At 42.4% G+C, this 16281-nt stretch overlaps 1 protein-coding gene across 1 annotated transcript in view; it reads left to right on the top strand.

Moving 5' to 3' along the window:
- Positions 1 to 16281, top strand: part of LOC145402051 (nucleoprotein TPR-like) — a gene marked incomplete at its 3' end in the record, with an annotated part of 419889 nt that overhangs the window by 246751 nt on the left and 156857 nt on the right. The window contains exon 25 of the mRNA XM_080274148.1: positions 12853 to 13068. Coding sequence (XP_080130274.1) covers positions 12853 to 13068 — 216 coding nt within the window. The remainder of the gene's footprint in view (positions 1 to 12852; positions 13069 to 16281) is intronic.

Here is a 16281-nt window from a genome sequence, read left to right as displayed (position 1 = left end):
TAGTACATTCCGTGTATATCACAATTAGGTATATTCTTAAATATTTGGAACGACTTAGACAAAGAGGTGGTGCATGAGAAAAAATTCATGTGTGTAAAGGTAGACTTGATAAATGTAGATATGGAGACAGGACAACACGAGCATTGCTCAATTCCTGTATACTATAAATAGGTAAATACACACACACACACACACACACACACACACACACACACACACACACACACACTACATAACTCCTCATCTTCAAGCTACTGCCAGCATCTCAACACCTCTGGAGGAAGTGAGTTATCTGTATTTTGTTGATTTGTATATTGACCTATTTTTATAGCTTAATATTTTTTACACAAATAAGTAATGTTTTTTACATAAACACATATGAGATGGACGAAAGTTCAGCTTCAATGTCAGAACCTAGCAAGAAGACTAGTGGTCATGTCGAGTTTCTGACAGAACTATCAAAAACCTTATGATATTTTACGTGTATACTTTGAGTAAAAAAAGAAAATAATAAAATGTAACAAGTGAAAATATGTAGCCGTGGGTGAGGCAGAGAAAGAATGTTTTTTATATCGTGTACGGGTGAGGAGGAGTATTCTGCGTTTGTCGTCCAATTACAGTACTCCAAAACTATTGGACGTATCAATTTCCCGTAGAAGCTGCAGTTAAGGAGAAAAGAAAGCTTTTCTGTGAATGGAAGAAGGGTGGTAACAAAGAGGAATATTTGGCTGCCAAGCGGAGGGCTAGAAGAGAGGTATATAGGGCAAAGTCTGAGTCACAGAGACTTTTACTTGATAACCTAAATCATGGGGAAAGGAAAAATATGATATTTAGGGTGGCAGGTCAGGTGAAGAGGGGTGAGCAGTGTGTGAGGAATAATGAAGGAAGGGTAGTGGTGAACAGTGAGGATATTAAAGATGCATGGAGGGAGCATTATAACCAGTTGTTGAATGAGGAGTTTGACTGGGACAGAGAAGGTTTGGAGCCAGCAGATCCAGTGTCTGGCCCTTGGCCTTTAATTGATGCTGCTACTGTGAGTGAGGCAATAGGCAGGATGAAGGTGGGGAAGGCAGCAGGTGTGTCAGGGTTGACTGCCGAAATGTTGAAGGCCTCAGGCGATATAGGGGTGAAGTTAGTCACTGACCTGATAAATAGGACTATTTATGTGTTGTCCCAGATGATTGGCTGAAGAGTGTAATTGTAAATGTGTATAAAGGGAAGGGTGATGCCCTGGAAAGAGGAAATAATAGAGGTATAAAGCTTTTAGATCAGATAATGAAGGTAATGGAGAGAGTTTTAGAAGGTACGATTAGAGAAAGAGTGAATATTGATGAGATGCAGTTTGGGTTTATGCCAGGTAGGGGGACCACTGATGCCATATTCATTGTTCGACAGCTTCAGGAAAAATATTGGTAGGAGAAGGGATCTTTATTTTCTTTTTGTTGATTTGGAAAAGGCCTTTGACAGAGTCCCTAGAATGGTGGTGAAGTGGGCAATGAGAAAGCTTGGCTTGGAGGAGTGGTTGGTTAGAGTGGTTATGGCTATGTATGTGGGTGCTCACACCCAGGTAAGAATGAATGGAGATTTGAGTGACGAATTTTCCGTGAATGTTGGTGTGCATCAGGGGTCAGTCTTGAGTCCCATGTTGTTTATCATGGTACTTGAAGCCCTTTCACGTGACTTTAGAAACGGACTCCCGTGGGAGTTGTCGTATGCTGATGATTTGGTGTTGATTGCAGAGAATGAAAATGAGGCAGAGGAAAGGTTTAGGAAATGGAGAGATGGAATGGGGCACAAGGGCTTAAGGGTAAATGTAGATAAAACAAAAGTGATGATATCTAGGGTTGGTGGCGGTATTGTCAAAGACGAGGGAGAGTGGCCATGTGCAGTTTGTCACACACACGGTGTGTGTGTTAAATGGGTGCATAAGAGATGTAGTGGTATCAGAGGTAGACTGCAAGATAATGCTGATTTTATGTGTATGGCGTGTCGGGGAGAGCAGGTGGAGATTGTCAGACGTGAAAGAATTGAACTTGCTGTTGAATCTCTTGAGTGTGTGGAAGAGTTTTGTTATTTGGGAGACATGTTGTGTGCTGGAGGTGGGGCTGGAGCTAGCTCTGTGGCTAGGTTGAGAAGTGGTTGGAAGAAGTTCAGGGAGCTCTTGCCTCTCCTGACATTGAGAGGACTCTCCCTACATGCTAAGGGGTCTTTGTATGCAGCATGTGTTAGGAGTGTAATGCTGTATGGCAGTGAGACCTGGGGAGTGAAGGAGGAGGATATTCGCCGGCTCAGACGTACAGAAATGACAATGATTAGGTGGATGTGTAGTGCGTCCAAGGTTTGGGGGGGCTGGGTTCACGATGGAAGAGTTGAGAGGTAGGATGGGACTGGAGTGTATTGGATTTGTGATGTGGAGAGGTAGATTGAGATAGTTTGGACATGTGGAGAGGATGGGGGATGATAATTGTGTGAGGAAGGTGAGAAGTGTTAATATTGGGGTGGGGTTACGAGGGGTAGACCAAGAACGACATGGGACGAGGTCATTAAGTGTGACCTTAGGGTTAAGTAACTGAACAGGGAGGCTGCAATGGATCGTGCAGCATGGAGATCCGTCTTTAGGTGACCAAGGCCAGTGCATGCAAGCATGTTGGAGCCTTTAAAAACGAAACGAAATGAACGAAACGAACCATGATAAAGAGCAGTAAATTCTACGTATGTTCATTTGCAGAATATAAGCTTTTGGGAGTATTTTTTTGTTGGAAAAGGCGGGGGAACAGACTGTGTTTTTATTTTTCCTTGCTTGAGGTAAAAGTCAAAAGCGTTCTGAGGAATAATCTCACTTGGTCGGCCAATTGCTTGAAAACTATTGGACATATCGATTTCCTGTAAGAACCATGATAAAGTGCAGTAAATTCTCTGTATGTACAAGACTTAACAATGTAATATCTATGATAAAAATTCGTCGTTATGTAGGCGGGAATATTGCGTATGCTGTGCACGAAAGTGACACGGATGTGAGTTCCCAGTCGTTTTTGGCGATTTATTCGAAAACTATGAGGTATATCGAAATCATCTTTGCTCATTAGAAAGCTCGTGAGATTCTGCGTAATATTATGCAATATAAACATAAGGTGTGCGTGAAAAGTTCTGAATGAGAACTCATTGAATTTTTTAAAAAATGGCTTTGAGTTTTTGGCTATTTTCTCGAAAACTACAAACCGTATCACAACCAGATTAGTCTCTTTAGAAAGCTGATGAAATTCTCTATCAAAACTTCAAATAACGTTTTCCTGTATGATGGAAAACATTCGAATGGTGATGTTGGGAAGTGAAATTGATGTAGCGAATTGTTTATTCACGGCCGCCTAATGTTGTTTTATTTGTGCTTTCCTGTTTTTTTGTGGTGCTTATCAACTAGAACAAACATTGGCGAATAAGGTGATATATTTTTCGTGGCAGTATATGGATGTTTGGGTGGCGAAAATTAGGCGAGAATACGTGTTATTTGCCGCACACGGGTAGCCAGGCCGGGCGGCCTCGCAGAAAAAATCGTGCACCGGAAAACTTACTGAAACTTATCGTGCAAGAATCTGATTTAATCTAATACAGGTATAGCCTTACCATACCACTGTGTTGTACAGCCCAACTTAAACCTGTCAGTCCAGTAATTTATTTACCATACAGTGGGTAATCCAAAAAAAAGAAGAGCATTTTTTGTAGTACTGGGGTGTGTAGAAATGCAAACAAATTATAAAATCACTTTTATTTACCTTAATTTGACTAGGTGCTAGGTGGTGCAACTGTCATCCACTCACTTGATGTAATGCTGCCTACTTCTTCCTTAGCCTTTATCATTCTTTTTCTGTGCCTGCCCTCCTCTCGTCCTATTTCTCCCATCTTTCCTGTCACTTCTTATTGCTCTTCTTTCCTTTACAGGTGGCTTTACATTGAGTGACAAGCCAAATGATTTCCTGTAAGCCAAGAAACCATTTACAGCGCTGGGTGGTAACCATATAACCAAGCCATACGTGCTTCCTACGTGTCAGCAAGTGGGTTGGTGGAGGGTTAGTGCCCCTCCCCGTGAAACAAATAACTCAAAGTCAAATGGGCACTTCTTACGGGATTATGGCGTCTGGCTTAGATAGATAGATAGATAGTTTTGACTATGTCTAGTAATCTCTTCTAAACCTGCTAATATCTAATAAGTATTAGGAAACGAAACATATTTTTATCTCTCTGTCTATCTATCTATATGTCTGTCTATCCCTCTATTGCCAGACGCCTCAATCCCGTAAGGGATGGCCACAAACAAATCGCCTCCATGTTGCCCTGTTCCCCGCCATTTCATTGCCTTGCTCCCAGATCACACACCCTCCTCTTTCATATACCTCTCCACTCCATCCCTCCATCTCATCCTTGGCCTCTCCTTCCGTCTCTCCCCCTCTACTTCACTCACATACACTCTCTTCGTCAGTCTCTCACTCTCCATCCTCTCCACATGGCCGAACCACCTTAGTGTGCTTTTTCTAACGCTTCCTATCACATCCACACCACAACGCTCCTTCACTTCCTCATTTGTCAGACTCTCTCTCCTTGTGACTCCACATGTTCCCCTCAAATAACTCATTTCCACTGCTCTCTTGACTTCTGTCCACTTCCATACGTTAGAGTTGGTTTCATAATACTGTCATGTAAAAGTTTTTTCACTTCCATGCCTGCTTCCCTGTTTCTTATCACTGCTTACAAGGAACCAGCAACCTTTCTTCCCTGTTGTATCCTTTCAGTCACTTCACCCTCTAAACTTCCATCCAAACTTCCATCCCTACTCATCACACTACCCAAGTACACTCACGTTTTCCACATGCTCCTCATCCAGCCTCATTGTACATTCATTGACTTCACTTCTCTTGAAGATCATAGCTTTATTCTTCCCTTCATTCACCGTTAGATTCCGTTTCTTACACACTCTCCCAAACTCATCCACCAAGCCTTGCAGCTCCTCTTCGTCTTCACTTAACAATACAGTATCATCTGGAAACAGTAGTACAGGAAGTTTCCAACACTGCCCTCTCTCACTAGGGCAGCTCCAACATCCACTGCCCTAATTTGTATCTCTTATATAACCCCATCCATATACAGCTTGAACAACCATGGACACATGATACATCCTTGTTGCAATCCAACCTTCAAATAGAAAAATTCACTCAGTTCATCATCCACATTCAGTGCAGCCTTAGCACCCTCATACATACTCTTCACAGCCTTCAGCAACTTGCCATCTACTTCATATATTCTTAATACTTTCCACAATCCTTGACTATCCACCGTGTCATATGCTTTCTCTAAATCCATGAAGGCCACATACAACTTCTTTCCCTTCTCTAGAAACTTTTCCGCTAAAGATCTAAGAATGAATATCTGATCTACACAACCTCTTCCCTTCCTACAACCTCCCTGTTCTTCTCTAACTAATTCCTCTGTTATTTCCCAAACTCTGTCAATAAGTATTCTACCATATACTTTAAGACAAATGCCTCTATGATTACCACACACTTCTTTTTCCCCTTATCGTTTGTACAGGGAATAATTATACCTGACTTCCAATCATGTTGGACTTTCCCAAACTCACATCTTCCACATCCATTCTACTGCTATCTCTCCCTCATGCTTCAGCATTTCACCACACACTTCATCAATTTCTGAGGCTTTCCCCATTTTAACTTTCTTCATTGCTTCCACAACTTCCATCCTACTGATTTCTTCTTCTCTTCTCACCTCCTTCCTCCTCCCAGCCATTCCCCAGCCACTTATACTTGCATTACTTTCATTCTCTATTTTCAGCAATTCCTTAAAGTGTTCTCACCATCTGCTCACTTTTTCTTCCTTTTCCACAAGCAATCCACAGTTTTTATCTTTCACTCCCTGACTAACTTCATTGGCATCCTTTCAAACTCTCTTTAACTCTTTCTAGAACATTTTTTTACATTCCCTCCACTTTACACTCAAATTCCTTCCGAGTTCCTCATCCACTCTCTTCTTTCTCTTACTAATCTTTTCACCTCTGTTTTCCACTCTACATATAACTCTCTCTTCTGTTTTTCAGCTTCTTCCATGCCCATTTCTCATCCATTCATTGTATGCTTTCTTCTTTTGTGCCACAGCTTCTCTCACCTCTTCATTCCACGATGCTGTTCGCCGCACCCCCTTTCGTCTTTTCTTCACCTCACACACTGTCTCACGTGCTGCACAGATTTCTTCTGTGAATATCTTGCACACATCCTCTGCGTCCCCCATCTGCTCCAATCCATATTTACCCAATCGCTCCTCCACTTCCCTCTTATACTCTGCCTTTTTTTTCATCCTTTTGTAACTTTTCCACTCTCCTTGTATGGACTACTGTACTTCTTCCAGTTCTTCCCTACTTCTATTTCTCTATTTCATTTGGACTTTGATTATGGTGGTCAGAAAGTCCACTCTCCCAACCTCTATATACTCTTGCATCCAGTACACATCTTCTCATTCTTTCATCCCCACACACATAATTAATCATTGCCCTCCATTCATTCAGCTCACCACCCACCCTTCTCATCACTTGCCACGTATACCTGTAGATCATTTTGTGCCTGAAGTGGGTATTAGCTATCACCAACCCCCTCCCAGCACAAATGTCCACTAAAGCACTTCCATTCTCATCCATCTCTGCAGGCACACCCCACTCACCAACTACTCCAAATTTTTCTATCTATCTATCTATCTATTGCCAGACGCCACAATCCCGTAAGGGGTGGCCATTTGACTTTGAGTTAGTTGTTTTACGGGGAAGGACACTAACCCTCCACCAACCCACTTGTTGAAATGTAGGGAGCACGTACCAAATATTTCTCTGACTGTTAAAAAATAAAAAAAAATATGTAATGCACCTTTATATTCGGAGCACTTATGAACATGCATTGATACACGGTATTAAAACAAAATGTAAAGATGTATCTAGGCATCAGATATCTGCAGCAGAGATGGTAAGTGAACAAGGAAATAATGGTAAGTAAATAAGATAAATTTGCAACAAAGAAGGTAAGTAAACAAGGTAGTAAGGTAAGTAATTGAGAAGGTAAATTTGCAACAAAGAAGGTAAAAGAATAAGGTAATAAGGATGGTAAGTAAATGAGAAGATAACTCTGCAAGGAAAAAGGTAAGTGAACTAGGTAAGAAAGGTGGTAAGTAAATCATCATCATGGTCATCATCATCTGGACCTCCATTCCCATCTTATGGCAGGATGAGTAGCAACATCCAGACAGCCCAGGTTTGCCCAGTCCAATAGGCCACGCTTCCATTCACTCATCGTTCGAGGCCCCGGAATGCTGGCTCTATCTGATACTCCAAAAAACTTTCATCACATTGTGTAGCTTCACACTGAAAGGGGTGCCAAATCCCTGATCATGGACTTCTCAAAACATTCAACCAGCCTGCTTGATCTCTTGTCAATCCCCTCGTCTCACCGACTTCCATACCTCTCTTCCTCACACACTCATCCACCATATCCCTCCTCCTTCTCCTTGGCCTACCTCACCTCCTTCCTTCTTCATTTTCGCTCAGATATTCCTTTCATCACTCTGTTGTTATCCGTTCTCCACATGACCACACCATCTCAGTACATTCTATTCGATTCTGGTGTGAACAGACTTCCTGACTCAGTGTCTTCCACAAATCACATTAATTCATATCCTATCCACTCTCTGCACTCCATCAATGTCCTTCTAATCTGTACATCTAACCCTATCGACTCATACGCTGATGACTCCACCCTTCACCTTTCCATTCGATTCCCACAACATCCATCTCAGCAGTTACTTCAGCAAACAGGGGATGAGGCAATGGCACACCTAATGTCTGACTTGGCTTGTATCTCTGACTGGGGTAAAAATAATCTGGTTGTTTTTAATGCATCAAAGACTCAATTTTTGCACCTATCAGCTCAACAAAATCTTCCACAGGTATACCCACTAATGTTTAATAATATTCAGCTTAATCCTGCGTCATCGTTGAACATGCTTGGGGTTTCATTTACTTGGGACTTTTCTTGGAAAGATCATATTACATCTCTTGTAAAATCTGCTTCCAAGAGATTGGGTGTGCTAAGCTGATTCCATTCCTTCTTTACCCCTGCACAATTGTTGACTCTATACAGGGGTTTTATCCGCCCCTGCGTGGAGTACAACTTTCATGTGTGGAGAGGCTCCCCACATACAGTTATTCTCAATAGGGTGGAGTCAAAGGCTTTTCGTCCCATTAACTCTCCCCCTCTTACTGACTCCCTTCAACCTCTGTCTCTTCGTCGCACTGTTGCATCTTTATCTCTTTTCTTTCGCTACTTCAATGGTCACTGTTCCTCTGAACTGTCTGCATGCATTCCTCCACCTCTACGACAGGCGCGTAGCACCCGTCTAGCAGCAAACTCTCACCCCTTTTCTGTCCAACTCTCTAATGCAAGAGTTATCCATTACTCCCAGTCTTTCATTTATGCAACAGGTCAACTCTGGAACTGTCTCCCTCTGTCTGTATTTCCTGCTTCCTCTGATCTCCAGACTTTCAAACGCAGTGAGCCCAGGCATCTCGAAATGAATGGATCTTGAATTTGGCTCTCTCTTGTATTTTGTTTTTCTCTTGGAGGGAACAGTTTTGCGGGCTCATTGCCTTTGGTTCCTTCTTCCTCACATTAAAAAAAAAAAAAAAAAAAAAAAAAAAAAAAAAAAAAATCACACTGCTCAGCAGTCTCATCTCCACTGCTCTCACTCTTGACTTTTTATTTGCATGCCGTGCTATAGTCTCACATCCATATGTTAAAGTTGGCACTAACACTCCTTCATGTAAGCCTCGCACAGTTGCAACACTCAAGCCTCTGTTTCATATCAAAGCCTTCCTTATGTCACTGTACTTTCAACTTCTTTGCACAGTCACTGTACCCAGGTATTTGAACCCTCTCACCTATTCCAGTCTCTCTCCATTCATTGTAACATCACACTGGGAGTCATCTTCTCCCTCAGTTACCATCACTTTACTCTTTTCTACATTTACTCTCAAAGCACAACACTCTCTCTCTCCATTCATTGTAACTGGGAGTCATCTTCTCCCTCAATTACCATCACTTTACTCTTTTCTACATTTACTCTCAAGGCACAACACTCACAGACATCAGCATAACTCTGCACTAGTCTACCAAGTTCTTGTCCGGTATTTGCAAGTAGCACTGCCTCATCAACAAACAACAAATTTGAGATATTCCATCCATCACCATTCATTACCAATGCCATCCCTCTCTCCATTACTCGTGTTTTTACTTCTCTCAACACGCCATCCATATGTATATTGAACAACCATGGTGACATCACACAACCTTGTCACATGCCCACATTGATTGTGAACCATTCATTTAGATGCCCATTTACCCTTACACATGCCTCACTACCATCAAAAAAACTCTTTACAGCACCTAGCAGCTTTCCATCTACACCATACATGTGCAAAACCTTCCACATTCCTTCTCTGTATACTTTATCGTATGCTTTTGCCAGATCCATCAATGCCATAAACACCTTATAGGTCTTCTCAGAAGCCTTCTCCACTATCTGTCTCACTGTAAATATTTGATTCACACATCCTGTCCCACTTCTATAATCACCCTTTTCATCACTCACCAGGACTTCTGATATTTCTCTTACTTTCTTTCAAATGATTCTTCCATATACCCTTTCCTGCAACACTCAATAAACTTATGCCACGATAATTGTTGCACTCACTTTGCTCCACTTTATTTTTGTACAGAGATACAATCACAGCCTTTTTCCACTTTGCTGGCACAGTTTCACTCATCCATGCCTCTTTACATATCTCTTAACAAGCATTTCATTCCACTCTGTCCTCTATACTCTCTGCACACACCTCATCAACCCCAGTTGCTTCCCCCATTTTTTAGCTGCTTCACAGTGTTCTTTACCTGTGTGGGTGTCAATTTTCCTTACACTGCGTTCCTTCTCTGCGCACCCCCAGAACCAGTTGTGTTTACAGCTGCTCTGCTGTCTCTCTACCCATTCATCAGGCTTTCAAAATACTCTTTCCATCTGGTCCTTACTTCATCTCCATGGGTTAATAATCTAGCACTTACATCCTCAACACTTTGACATTCCTTTCTGCTGTCATTTCTATACAGGTATTTTTGCACCTCTTTCCCGACTAAGTTCCAGTTTTTAGAGTAATTTGCATTCATTTTATTTCCTAGATCATTATTTACTTCCTTTTTCCTCTTCATTAGTCTCTCTATGTGCTTCTTGCTCTCAATATATTCAGTTCATATTTCACTTGAACCCCTGTCCTGTAACCACTGTAGCCACTTCCTCTTCTCCTCCACTGCTTTCTTAACCTCTTCATCCCACCATGGCTTACCTTTCTTCTTTGTTGATAATTTTGCCACACCACACACTGTTTTAGCATTCCTAACTAAGCAATCCCTGTATGCATTCCACAGGCTGTCCAGATCCATTTCATTCCAATGCACTGATGTGAACTCCTCCTCTACTTGGGTCCTGTATTCATCTGCTATTTCTTAGATCCTTAGCTTCTCGATTTTCAGTCTTTCTCCCTGACTCCTCCTCTCTCTCTTGGTCCACCTCACTTCTCTCAGCTTATCTTGCATACCACAATCATATGATCTGACAGACCTCCACATTGTCCCCTCTCGGCCCTCGTATCAGCAACAGTTCCCAGCTTCAACCTCTCTACGAGCATGTAATCAGTCAGGCTCCTTTCAACACAATCTCCATTCCCTCTATATCATGTGTATTTATGTGTATCTTGTATTTGAAATACGAGTTACAAATACACAACCTCCTTTCCTGACATCCTTCAGTCGCATCCCAATATCCTTATCTCCTGGTACACTCCATTACAACCCACTGTGTCATCCTCAGGACCAGTGCCTACTCTTCCATTCATATTGTCCATTATGATCACTTTATAGCTCCTGAGCATTTCTCTCACTGCTTCATACAGCTCATCCCAAAACCTGTTTCTCTCACTCCTGTCATCACACAGTGCATATGCTATAATCACTGCCACTTTCACCTTCTCAAACTTGAACTTGACATACGTACATATCGAGCTGACACATTTGTAATCTCTCATTCCACTCTGCCACACTTCATTCATCAACAAGTCAACTCCTTCCATGGTAATTAAATAAGAAGGTAAATCTGCAGCTTACCAGGTAAGTCAACAAGGTAAATGGGAAGGTAAATATGCAACAGAGAAGGTAAGTGAACAAGGTTATTGAGGTAAGTAAAGAAATAAAATAGCACCCACATAAGGTAAATAAACACTTACACAAGGCAGATGAGGCAACATTCACACAAGAAACACAGAGTAACACTCAATACAAACAACACAATAACAAAAACACAACATCTAAGCCTATTATTTTAAAGATTGTACACTGTATTTTTTGTTTTCAGCAACCCAACCTTTTGTTTTCAGTTGCTGCAGCAAATTGTTAGCTAATTATATAAGAATGAGTCAGCTTTGTATCGATATTTGGGTGAATGCTTGATGTATTCTTGAATTTCTCTAATGAAATCAGCTTTTTAACACATCTTTAGATATGACAGATCTTGAAAGTTACCACTTAATTTTTAGCCTCAGATGCATGCAAGAATTATTGCCATAAATTTAAAATATTCATGGACAGAATTTACTCATACTTTGTCAACATAAAAATAATGATTATAAACCATATAGGCTATTTAAGATAGATTTAAAAATAATTAGAGACAGCATTTTTGATATTGTTCTTAATTACCCCTCAGTGTTTCCAATTACCCCATGTGATCTCAGTTGGCACATTACTGTATATGGTACTTGTTTATTGTTTTAACATTCTTGCTGCCACCAGACAGTTTTGTTCAGCTTAGGACAAACCTTAAAGCAGTGAAAGTTACGAAGGCTTCACTTCATAAAATTTCCCCTACAAAACCATGTAGTGATAGCAAAAACAGGGCCTGTTAGTCTAGTGAGCTAAGGTGCTCCAACCTGATGTGACTCAGAAATAGCTTCCATCTGAGGGATGATTGGGGTTTATTTCTAACATAATGCTATTTGAGGAGAGCTGTTGGTCACATACCTTAAGTGTCTGGACTTAGTAGCTTAACCATAGGCCCCTACAGTGCTGGTGGAACAGTAAAGACTTGGATGGTGGTGGTGGTGGTGGTAGAATTTACAGAATGTGAAACATGACTTTAAAGTGAAATGTTCAGGAACATCTCTGTTATAGGTTGGATGGGAGGTATTTGGAAAGTGCATAACGTTGATATATAAAATAGGTCTGAGTGTGTTGGTACACCGACACTATTTCCAGCTGGATTGGACACTGCGAGAAGGTACAGAAAGCTGATGAGAAAGATAAATACCATGGAGGCACTACCCTACCCTGCCCAACCCTGCCTTTATCTTTCTGAGTGCAACTCTGTCTTTATCTATCTGTCTATCTTCAGACTGGACTAGGAATTTGGAGGGAGGCTCAGAGCTGATGCATAAGGTACACACGATAAAGGTGCTGCCCTACCCTACTTTTATCTTTCCCAGTGCAACTCTGTCTGTCTGTTTGCCTATTTATCTGTGTATCTATCTGTCTATCTTTCTTCAGGCTTGACTTGAAACTACAGGGAGTTGTGTGGAGCTGATGCATAAGGTGCACACACTAAAATTGCTTACCTCCCCTACTTTGTCTTTCTTAATCCAACTCTGTCTGTTTGTCCATTTGTCTGTCTGCCTAGTTTTAGTCTATCAGTCAGTCATTCTATCTTCAGGCTGGACTAGAAACAGCAGGAAAGTGCGTGGAGCTGATGCGAAAGTTACACACAATGGAGGCACTGGTGGACAGCAACCGTCTGATGCGTGAGGAGAAGGACGGTATCCAGTCAGCCATGCAGGAGTACAAGGACAAATTTGAGTCCCTAGAGATGGAAATTGAACCGCTGCAGGAGAAGTTAAGGGTTAATGCAATCAGGATTGATGAATTGTTGGTGAGTATGTACAGACAGGGAGAATTTCAATGGTCTGAGGTAGGGTATGTCTTGAGAGGGAAAAGAGACAGAGAGTGACTTAGAGTGGAATGAGGCTGAGTGTGTTGTGAGAGATAGAGAGAGAGAATTGGGATAATGTGAGGCTGAGTGAGTGAGTGAGTGTTGTGCAGGAGAGAGGGTGGGAGGAGGAGAGTTATTTGCAAGATGATCTAGTAATCATGACGGTAGGCGTGGGCAACCTTTCAGAGTTGGTGGACTGAATTACAATATATATGATTTTGGTGGTGATTTGCAGCCACTTCCCCTTTAGAATGATTCTGAAGATATTTTTACTGCAAACACAATGTCTGTTGATATAAGTCAGCAACCATATATTTTAGTAACTATTACAGTGATCCCTTGGTTATCATGTACTTAGTTATAGCAGTTTTCATTATCTCTGCAAAATGAAAATCTGTACTCCTGCTGTTATTCTACATTTTTTGGCTGAAAAACTTCATTTTCACACATCTGAACTGGTTTTTGTCCACAATGGTGGTACAGTATCTGTGGTTTCTGATGGCTTTGAGAGATTCAGAGATGAGACCCTACTCAAGGGGATAATCCCAGGTGGTTGGACACCACTAGCTCTCCACCCCCTAGCATCAGAACCCCTCACCTCAAGCCCATCTCAGGCCTCTCTGTTGTATGTGCTTCATCCTTATCGTGCCCTTTTCATCAGTTTCTGTCAACCTATCAATGCCCATTCATAATTGAAACTTTCCATAACAGTATGTATGTATTTAATGGGTTCAAATTGTCATAAAAGGGAAAATTGGGACATACATATGGGATGTCTGGTACCAGTTAGGATAAATCTCATTGGTTCTGTGCATTCATTGTCATGCAGTTCCATTACTGTAATGTTTCATGCACCAAGTTCAGTGCCAGCTATGCATAACAACTAAGGGATCACTTAATAATATAGTTGAGTCGCATAAAATGTGTTTGTAAGCCACAGTTTTGTAATCCACGGCATGGCTCGCATTCAGAACTGAAAGTAGCCGAAACCACGGTAATATGCTCGAAGTGTGGACTTTCATTGCCAAAGTGACGCATTTCCGTTGAGATTTCCATAGGGTGTGTGTGTGCCACAAACTGCAGCCATCAGCCATTCACAGGCAAGCATGACGAGCAATGAGAAGCCAATCATTACCCTACCCTGGCAGCCTTTGCACGCATGACTTCCCTCCATTGTTTTTTCCTGCACCACCTACTGCGAGAGTGACCATGAGTGCGGTGTCTGAGGACTACCTGGCCCCTTTTTTTGTTCCCTCACTTGCCCTTCCAGCGTGATACAATGCCAGACCACAACTGGCCTAAGACTGTCGCAAAAGGAACAGAAAAAAAAAGCTGCCACTTAAATATGGCCAGAAAGTGGATGTTATTTGTGCAGTGACCACTGACGTGCTGGAGATGGAGGTGTTAGAGGGGATTGAGGGGCCTGTTGAGGCAGGCTGAGGAGGAAGAAGTGGGGCTGAGGCAGCTGCAGCATGAGGCAACACCACACTTGTCTCATGCTGAGGCCCTAGTTTGCTTCTAGCCTCAGAACCCCCACCCCCACCACTTCCACTGAAGCATTTTTGTTGGTCAAAGTCAGGTAAGACCCTTTGATATTGTTTATTTAATGTTTGATATTTTTTATTCCCAGTAATACATGCATTGAATATTTATTTGTATGTGTGCTAGTGTTTGCTGGTGACTAGTTGGGTGTAGGGAGGGTGATATGTGGCAATTTGGCCAAGAGGCCAGAAGCATAAGTAATTTTTCCCACAAGTTACCGGGTATGTATAAACCACGGAATTCCTAATGCATGGTGGTGGTCCAGAACCATATATTCCGGAGATTAGATGACTCAACTATGGTGTTTACGGTAATAATATATTGTGATCAGTAATGCACAGTGCTCGTCAGAAGTATTCGGCGTTGTCCGCAGGGCGCGCAATACTTATGGCCCAAAAAGAATCACCCATTTTGGGGGGTAAGAATTGAGCTACAAGTTTGAGCCCCGAGCATGACGTCACGGTAGCCTGAGGCCTTCCGACGCGCTGGTTGGTTCCCGCCTCAGTCGCCCACGGGCTGCCTGAGAGAGAGGAACTCCGCCGAGTGTCCCTCTCAAATTGCGCCATTTTTTACCGAGTGTCCCGCAGTGTTTTGGCCTTCAAAACTTTGTTATGGCACCTACCCGTGAACTATCGAGTGAAATCATATCCCAGATCATTGCTCTAAAGGAGGCAGGCCACCAGACAAAGGAAATTAGTGAATTGGTTGGTGTGGCACGATCGACAGTGCGTCGTTGGTGTGCGCGGTTTCGGGAGGAAAACAGTGGTGAAGTTCCCACAAAGAAACCGAGGTCTGGTAGGCCTAGGAAAACTTCCCCAAGGTCTGTTAATGTTTTAAAACGTGCAGTGCAGTTTAATCCTTGTGTGAGTGCAAGGAATATTAAGGAGAGCAACCCGGAAGTGTTTGGTGAGGTGTCAGTGAGAACAGTGTCTCGTTGGGTGCATGAGCTTGGTTACACAAGTCACAGGCCTGTGAAAAAGCCTCTTCTTTCTAGCAGCCAGAGAATTCGTAGGCTTGCCTTTGCTAATAAATATCTAAATTGGGGTGAGGAGCAATGGTTGTCAGTGTTGTGGTCTGATGAGGCAACGTTTAGTGTTACCTGTAACAGAGGAGCACGCAAAGGTAGTGACCCACTTGACCCACGGTATGTAGAAAGCACAGTTAAACATCCTGATTCACTCATGTTATGGGGTTGTTTTTCAGGGAAGGGTTTGGGGAAGCTTGTTGTACTTCCCAAGAGCCTCAGAGTGAATCAGGATGTTTACATGGAGCTTCTGTGTGATCATTTACCAGACTCCTTCGAGCTAACAGGTGCACGAGGGTTTCAGCAGGACGGTGCACCTGCTCACAAGGCCAAATCGGTCACCAATTGGCTTCGTGACTGCGAGGTATCATTCATGACAGACTGGCCAGGAAATAGCCCAGACCTCAACCCGATTGAAAATCTCTGATACCTCGTAAAGAAGAGTCTCCAAGGGAAGGACGTGAGCTCTCTGCCAAAGCTGGAAGCCGCCATTCGTGACTCCTGGGACAAAATACCCCTCCAGCACCTCAGGAGCCTCGCCCTTTCACTTCCAAGACGTCTCAGGTCCGTGAAGAAACGTAAAGGCT

This window comes from Coenobita brevimanus, chromosome 57, assembly GCF_032717465.1.
Source record: "Coenobita brevimanus isolate Jiangsu-jjx chromosome 57, ASM3271746v2, whole genome shotgun sequence".
Lineage (NCBI taxonomy): Eukaryota > Metazoa > Arthropoda > Malacostraca > Decapoda > Coenobitidae > Coenobita > Coenobita brevimanus.
Note: the sequence above shows the minus strand (reverse complement) of the source record. Positions and strands in the feature narration are given on the sequence as shown.